General features: G+C 38.0%; 1 protein-coding gene across 1 annotated transcript in view; it reads right to left on the bottom strand.

The window, feature by feature from the left end:
* Nucleotides 1–586: 586 nt before the first annotated feature.
* The window catches only part of RAB12 (RAB12, member RAS oncogene family), a 21407-nt gene continuing 13067 nt past the window's right edge, over nucleotides 587–8926 (bottom strand). Inside the window, exons 3-6 of the mRNA XM_044426398.1 lie at nucleotides 5949–6087; nucleotides 5426–5515; nucleotides 3240–3344; nucleotides 587–2753 (exon numbers count right to left, since the gene is read on the bottom strand). Of these exons, the coding sequence (XP_044282333.1) occupies nucleotides 2640–2753; nucleotides 3240–3344; nucleotides 5426–5515; nucleotides 5949–6087 (448 nt within the window). The 3' untranslated portion in view covers nucleotides 587–2639. The remainder of the gene's footprint in view (nucleotides 2754–3239; nucleotides 3345–5425; nucleotides 5516–5948; nucleotides 6088–8926) is intronic.

The raw sequence follows: 8926 nt of genomic DNA, 5'->3' as shown, positions 1-8926 counted from the left end.
CCACAATGACTTGTGTTTTTCATGTCACAACAAGCCATCTTGGTACCAAGAAACCATACAGATCATTGCTTCTGTTTGTGCCTGCCAAAAACCAAACAGACTATGATGAATTACAATGAGATTTTGATGACACAACAGACCAACAATGATAAAAACCCCCCACGATGGCTTGTTATGCTGTATGACTCTACAGACCTCATGGCTACAACATAACATCCTTGTACTTTTTGGTTCCTCCCATGCTACTTTTCACACTAAGTCCTGGAGAAATCAAAAACCTGATACATGCTTTGTGGCATTTTGGTTGGCCCTAATAAAAGTATTGTCCAACTGTGTATTTAGGTAATTTAGATCTGGACTTAGCCAGGCTTAGAATAAATCCATTGAAACCAATGGAACTTCGTAATGATTAACTTTCTCACTGATTTCTCCTCCACATATATACAAGTCCAGCTGGATCCAACCCAACATCTGCTCACCACCTTGAGTCCTTCTGAGTAACCTAGTGTCTAGTGGAAGTATAACTCTTCCATTGAATGTACAGGTGTGCATAGTTCTTGATAGGATGTAAACATTTAGCTAGACCTGTTTTCTTATATTTTTATTCAAGAACTGAAGGCAAAACACATATTTTTTAAAAATACAGGGAAATCACCTAAATGCTTGTCCAGTTTAAACTTATTGTCCATAAGTTCCTTTCCACTGTTACTGCCCACAGCATTATTACAGTCCTACCAGTGCTACAAAAATGGCAAAATTCATCTAGCCAATACTATAGAAAGCCACACATTGTAGGTGTGCAGAATGTATAGGCACATTGTGGTAGCAGAAATAATACATTTCAATTGTGCATCTTTTATTAGTTGAAACTAAATGATCCAAGAGGTATACCAAGACCAGCCATACTTAAAATGCACTCAATTATTTAACTCCAGAAACCTGAAGATACCAGGAAAATAACTGGACACTGCTTTATCAGACAACTTGCTTAGCACATAGAACAAAGTCTCAGGCACTAGGAAATAAAAGTGGCAATTTGAATTTTGAAAGCCAGTGGCTTCATTTTATGCTGCATGAGTTATCAGTACTTTTGCTACTGGCTGCTGAGCTACTGCAACAGGCAACTCTCATGGCAATAGAGGGCACAAGTCTGGCTAAGGCCTCAGTCCTGAACACTTACGAAGAAGTTATCCCATAGAGCTCTGCAGAACTCATAAGTGAAAACATGCTTAGGATCATGCTGCAGGTCAACACATTCAGTTATCCTTCTATTACCAGGTAGGAAGTGATTTTTAAAAATGTTTTCCAAAGATTGATTTTCCATTTTTGGCCAGCATTTGATATTTGCCATTCTAATAAGAGATGCAGTTTCATTGTCATTCATAAATACAAAATTTATTGGCATGTCCTTAGTTTAGAATGACAATGTTTTCGATACCACAACAAACATTTAGGACACATCAAGTTATTCAAATACGCAGCTACTGGTTTACCACAGCTAAACTATACAGTGCAGTTTTAATAAAAGATATACCAAAAAGATATAATTCACAAATTCATTCAGACAAAAACAAAAAACCCTTTAACACAGCATATTTGAAAGGAATACACGCATCTATTAGAAAAAGTATATTTTAACAAAACTTATCTCATTTTTTCAGACAAATAAACATCTATTCCTCATCAGGAAATGTCCTAAAAATGATTTTTTAAAAATTCATCTAGGACAGCAGCAATGCCTTTTATATCTTTTTTTAAAATAAATTGCAAATATATCTCTGCTTTATACAGAATCTGACTGCTAATTTATACTTGGGGAAAACTGACTGAGCAAGTTGACAATTTGACCTTTAAAAACTGCGCAGAATGCAGTGCATCACTACACACTCACACAAACAACCTAGCATGAAATTTAATAAATAATAAAGAACCGCTGGAAATAACTATTTGCCGCATGTTCAGGACACAATCCGATGGATTCTGTTGCTATATAATGCCTGTTCATTTCAATGGTAAGCTCCACTGAAATGAATGGAGGGTGCACAGCAGCAGCATTTGGTGGTTTGACTCTCAGTCTGTAATCTGATGCCCCGTACATGGATTTAGGCGCCAGTAACAAAGTAGAACTTCTGAGTAATCATGCATAGAATTGTGCTGTCAGTCATCTTAAGATCCTACATCAAACAATTTCTTTTGAGTTTTTGTGGGAAACAAAGCTGCTTAAGAAATCTTTATACATGTAAGTCTAAACTGTAAAAATTATCTTTAAAAAAAAGCTAGCAAAGCACCATATACTAGAAGAGATTCTGTTTATATCAAGGACTATTACAACATTTATGTTCAGAATAAGTAATGTACGCATTTAATTTCTTACATCCTAGGTTTGGGAGTGCCGTATTTCTCAGCCAATTATACAATATTTATAGTACTGGGAAAGAGGAGTGAAAAACACTTGTGGGAAGGGAAATACTTAACCAGTTATAGCTGAATCCTACCCAGGTTTGCATATTTGCATATTTACAAATTAGTGTATAGCTCTGACTCTGAATCAAAGTGCAACAAAGAACTGCCACATGATTGTAGTGCAGAGTAGTCAGGTGCTTTTTTCCTTCTTTCCTTCCCCTGGACAAAGCAGCAAGTCAGCAACAACGAACATGAGGTCTTGGAGGAGGCAGTTCTGGTGGAATTTCTGGCTCTGGTTGTAGAGACAGGATACTGTTGGACAATTCATTCCTTATTACATCCAAAGGCATCTTAAAATGAAAAAAAGCCTAATGTAAGCAATATCCTGTGTACAATCTACAGATACTAAAGACACTTACATCTACAGGATAACACTGCCAGCATAACCTAGCCTAAATTCCTATCTTGGCAAGCAGTCAAGTCTAAATCAGTAAGGTAAAGAAGGACATACAAATGTCTTATTTCATACTTAACACATACAAAACTATGCTGTATGTTGTGAGCCGCCCCGAGGTTTTGTTGCGATGGGGGCGGCATAGAAATGTTTTAAATAAATAAATAAATATCAACAAGGTGTGCAACCAGATGTACTCTGGTAATGGAAGAATTTGTAATGAATGTCATATACAGCAAACAAGACTTTAAATAGTCAAATTTCTAAGGCTGCAATCCTATATAAACTTACCTAGCAATAAATCTCACTGAATTAAATGAGGCCTGCATCTCTGTAAATATGCATAGGATCATACTGCATATCTCATTTATTTGCATGTTACCTTTCTTAGGATGTCATCAACTAATTTCAGGAATATTTCATCCACATTAAAATTGTCCTTGGCACTAGCTTCACAAAACCGCATCCCAGTTATCTGCTGTGCAAACTGATAGGAAAAATAAAGAAGTCAATAAATTTCTGGCCTTTCTCAATGACATTTAATTTGATCAAAATTATACAGAGGGCCATAAGCTAAATTAGTGGTTTGATTTATTTGCCTATACGTTTCTATGAAAGTATGCAGCAGTAAGACATAAATACACAACAGAAATGCAAAATATTCTCAGCAGTTAATGTAAACATTTTGGGTGCTGTCCAACCCTACCCCAACACCAGCAGGTCTCACCACTAGTGTAATGGGAAGCCAACAGCTTCTAAAGCAACTGGAAACCAGTAAGCCAAAACATCACTCTAGAAACTAGCCTTTCAGCTCATTTCAGGGGTTGTCATGAACTATGTGAGATACAGCAGGGGAGGAGGGGAAGAGGAGACAGGAAGCTGTATTTCTGTCAACTTACTTAAGTTAACTTGGATCTTGACACAGAAGCCATACATTTGATTTTTAATGATCCAGCTTACACACTGTTGCACTTCCTAAATATGTTTTTAAAAAGCTTTTTATAATATTATATAAGCATGCCCTGCCTCTGCCAAACAAGATGGGGGCTCTAATGACTTTTGGATTCTTCGGGTATTTATCATTCTTAGAATCAATTATTGAAATTCTATGTATCTGAGTAGCTATTTAGCTTTTCTCTGACTCCTCTCTGCAAACAAATAGGACTAGGGCTAGGCCAAAAAAATCAGCTTGTCCAACTATCTGCTCTTATGACACTGAAGGTGATTCCTATATACCTTGACTGCTAAAAACGGTAAAAGCTGACTGCTGTTTGCAGATGCAATCTAAATGAAAGGTGTTGGGCCATTTGTAGATATGAGCACAGACAAGTTGTCCTCTGGATTTTTCTTGGTCTTCCTAAACACACTAGAGTTTGTAATATTTATTACATATGTGCCTTTTTTTTCCTTTCAAAGAACTCAAGGTGGCTTACATAATTCTCCTCCTCCTACTCTAAATCTTATTCTCACAATAACCCTATGAGGTAGTTTGGGCTGAGAGTTTGTGACTGGCCCAAAGGGGATGGCAGAGAGGGGACTAGAGCCCAGATCCCCTCAGTCCCAGTTCTGCACTCTTAACTACTACGCTGCACTGGCTTTTAGAATGGATTACAACAAATGGAACTCAAGATCCAGGCAAGTGTCTTTTGGATAGATCAATCTGATGGTGTTGGGTTTTTTGATCAGCTATACAGACCTGGCTTATACAGTAAAACAACCTACCATGACTGGTTATCATGTCATATGAACACACACAGTTTTTCTCAGGCTGGCATGTTTTAAGAAGACATGGCCAGCACTGGGGTTTGTTTCACCTATGGGAGACTGGCATTCAAAAGCATAGAATCATCACTTGTAGGCAACAATCAACTCAGCCAAACAGCAGCAAAAGAAAAAATCCATTATCACTCTTGCCCGAGCCACAGCTGATGCCAGCCACACCACTGAAGCCCATGCATGTGACTCTCCAATGTGCTACCTTGAGGCACAATGAGGTCTGCCAGTCCCCAAACTGTGAATCTCCACAACCTCTGCAAGTATCATTATACACGATCTGCTCAGCTCTAGTTTTACTTCAAATTGCCACATTTTAGCCAAGTTTGTATGGAAGACTGATCTGTCACCTTCATGTGGCAGCCTCCATGATTTAGGTAATCCACCAGTTCCAATTCAAATGATTGTAATTATGCAAATTAGCAATGGATGGACATTTAATTTCTATCTGGGAACACCACTGTATAGCAACAATACAAATTTCATGAATTCAGCCATATTTTTCTTGAAAGTCATCTTTGCAGGGCCTGATGAAAAGCTGAATGATACGGATGAATGGCATGTAAATAAATGAAAACAGATGTTTGAATTTGTACATTAAAATTAGATAAATGGTAGGCAACTTCTTGGATTTAATAAAATAAGGGTAAGAGTAAATTATAAATAAAAGGCTTTCAAGTTATTAAAAGTTAACTAAGTATAAAGTTAAGATCAAAACACACTACATGTTCAGTGTAACCTTCTCTCTTCAAAGAAAGTCTGTAAGTGATGTTATATAATTTGATCTTCACCTACTTTTTCCCCCTGTTGCCGACTAATCTCTCTGTCCACTTCACAGTCTAATTTATTTCCAACCAGTAGAAGCTCAGCATCTTCTGAGGCATACTGGGAATGAAAAACAAACAAAAAGCACAGCATGGCCTATGTCACTAGTTGAAGCCTTTAGACTTTAAATTTCATACAGATCAAAATTACATTATATGGTCAATACAATCACTGTTATTTTTGCTGCTAAACTACACATACATGTCATCATGAATTACTGCTCTTTCATTTGAGAGCTGCTGATCCATTTGAAACAAATATTGCAAAATAATGTCAGAATGGAATATACCATCTCGGTACAGCTGAGTGTCCACAAGGCCCATAAATTCTTCTGAACATTCCTTAGAAGACACCTTGAGTGTCTAACACTCAAAAGTATACAATGACAAAATGAGAGAATTCTATAGAGCTGCACTGGCACAATGAAATTTAACTTCAGGTCCAGTTTAAATATCAAAGTCAGAACTGCTTATTTTGAGAAAGCAAAGCTTACCTTATCAATCATTTTCATCCATTTTGGCAAATCATCAAATGTCTCCTTCTTCGTGATATCATACACCAATATAATTCCCTTGGCACTTCTGTAATAAGCTGAGGTAATGCTGTTGAATCTTTCCTGACCTGCTGTGTCCCTAAGAAGCAGCACCAAATATTGGTACAAATATTTTATCACTTCACAAAGCATCAGAAATTTCTACTGAAAGAAAGACCAAGTATTAAATCTGCATATTTCCCTACTGAGCAGGAAAGAATAATTACACATCCTATGTGATGCTTGCCTAAACAAAATAGGTAAATTCCCAAGGAGAAAAGCAGTCCTTGGTAGGATTTTTAAAAGTGTAAAGCGGCTTATTATTATATATATGTATGACATACATACACACTTTTAGCAAGTACCTTCACCTGTAAGCATGAATTCATACAAGATGATTCAGTGTGGCTATGAACTCAAACAGTGCAAATGAACTTGTGAAGCTCATAATCACTGGGCCCAGGAGTCTAAACACTCTGTTCTAAGACCCCAGTAATGCTCCTAGAAAGATTGTATTATGCATGCCAAGATGAGGGCAGAACAATATGCTGTTCCTAGAGTCCAAGGTCCTTAGGGAGAGGGAAGTAGTGATTCCAGTTAGAAATGGCAGGCACAGTGAAAAACACTTCCTCATCTCACCTCTTTCAATGAAATGACCAGACCAGGTCTTTTTATCCACAGCACTACCAATTGACCAGAAAAATGCACTGAGCAGATTTTTCATGTTCCAATCTATTAAAGTCATATATCTCAATGCTAAACATATGAATCCATAATTAAGTCCTACTGGGTTCAGTGAGGACCTTTAAGCAAATATGTGATCATGCAGACAGGTTTTCAGGGTGACTTCTTGGAGGAAGCAGATATGTTTGCAGAATATCTAGAATTCAGACAAGTTGAGATGCTTAAAAGCCTTTGCAACTGTTATATCTGTGTAAAAAGTGCATACCACATTTGCCCAGGTAACAAGAGATTTTGCAAAAAGTATAGAAAGAGAATAGCAGGCTTTCAGTTTACTATGCTGCCTTCAGTTTGTCAAGGAATACAACTAGCAGAAAAGCCTCCTTTCTATAAGCAATATTACAATGTTCCAGTTAAGGATAACTCTGCCACAGTGACACTGTAACTGCACGGACTTCAGTAAAAAGGGACAACTGTGGAGAGAATCCATTGCTCCTAGTAAATACTATGTATTTTTTCCTTATTTAAACAGGTTAAAGCAGCAAAGAACCAAATACATTTTCTTCCCACTAGTGCAGGTAGAACTAGATCTCATGGCCTGCAGCTACCTAGAAAATGGGAGGTGAAGGGCCAGTGGCAAAGACCACCACAATCAGCAGCTAGACCGGCATGCTCATTCTGAAGTCCAAAGGGCTGAAACTCTCCCTGTGCAGCCTGCCAGGCACATAAGTAGTTTCAGATGTTCATTTTATTGCTTTTACTTTAAAAATAGATCATCATTTTCTACAACAGACTACCAAGTAAATCTGTTTAGCACTGGGGCAGAAGAAAAATCTATTTTATTCCTGTAGTCATTATGGTGTTATGATTTAAGTGCATTTAAAATGTGAAATGGCATATGCTCAGAGTATTTCTTTTTTTATCAGGTTTTGCTTTCTCATTTTATTTTGCTAAAATATATGAAGAATGAAGAGGCACTGTGAAGCATGGAATGGCAGATGGTGAAGGAAGAGGATAATAATGTCATTTATGGGCTTCACAATTAAAGTAATAAACATGGTCATCTAATGGAACACCCCTTTCTAGTAAAACCATTGCCTAACTCTACCTCTGCCTTCTCCAGATTATCAGAATAACTGCAACAAAGCACTTTATGCAAACTGTATTTGGCAATATTGTATTTTGCCTTCTACACATCAAATTTTGTCACTCTTGGAATGAAAGCATGAATGAATGAACTGGCAAAGGGAAGGGCAGCGTGATGTGGCTCTGAATGCAGAGAACACAGAGGTGAATCACCTACATTAAAACCTTCATTTCCCTCCCTTTCCTAATGGCCCCTTTTCTGCAGCATGGCCAGGGAGGTCTTCTGCCATTGCAGGATACACATGAACGCTTTAGTTCATCTAGGACACCAGCCTGAACAAGATGCAACTACCAGATACAAAACAAAACACAAAATAAAACTCTACATGGCTTAGACTCTTTACCTTACTTCTGGCACAGTGAAGAGTGCTGTAGCCTGTGAAAAGTATGGCACTCTCTTCCATATTCCACCAAATCCAAACCTGCAAACTGGCTACTCCATGACACTGACTCCAAAAATGTAGGGCACATAGTTTGGAAGCCTCTAAACCTGAAAGTTTTCTGGAGCTGGCAGGACTGGAAGAACAGCAGAGGCTATCTTCACTTCCCCAGCCTTCAATCTCCTGTATGTTTGCTAGACAGGCTTTTCAGCCCATCTAGTGAGGAAATTTTAGAGGAGTTAGGGAAGGAGGCCAGAAAAGGCTCAGGATAATCAGATTTTCCAGTCTCAGATATTGTTTTTCCCACACTAGCTGTGAGGGGGTGGGAATCAGAGCTCTAACTCTCTCTACTGAGGTAGGAACACTGTTTCTGACTTTGGAAGGCATTTTCCCTTCCAAAGTTACAGGGAATTCCTATGATTACTGGGATGCTCGACTATGGCCATACGATTGCTCTTGCCACATGTTTGCTATTATTTAAATTAGAAGGGACTTGGAAAATGGTGAATCAGGATTGCAGGCTTAGCTTTCCTACATACAAAATCACCTCCTCAAAGCTTCACTCCTGAAGCAAAGAGGCCCTTCAGGAGGGTAATTTTATCTGAGACTTTGTTATGTGATTAAAGAGTTAATATGGTCCTGATCACACACCTCAAATGATATTTAAATAACAAAAACCTGTGAAGTTTCAAGGTCTCTCTCTCTCTCTCTCTCTCTCTCTCTCTCTCTCTC

The sequence above is a fragment of the Varanus komodoensis genome, unplaced genomic scaffold (genome assembly GCF_004798865.1).
Source record: "Varanus komodoensis strain SLA01 unplaced genomic scaffold, ASM479886v1 scaffold17, whole genome shotgun sequence".
NCBI classification, from domain to species: Eukaryota; Metazoa; Chordata; class Lepidosauria; order Squamata; family Varanidae; genus Varanus; species Varanus komodoensis.
This window is presented reverse-complemented; position numbering and strand designations above follow the sequence as displayed.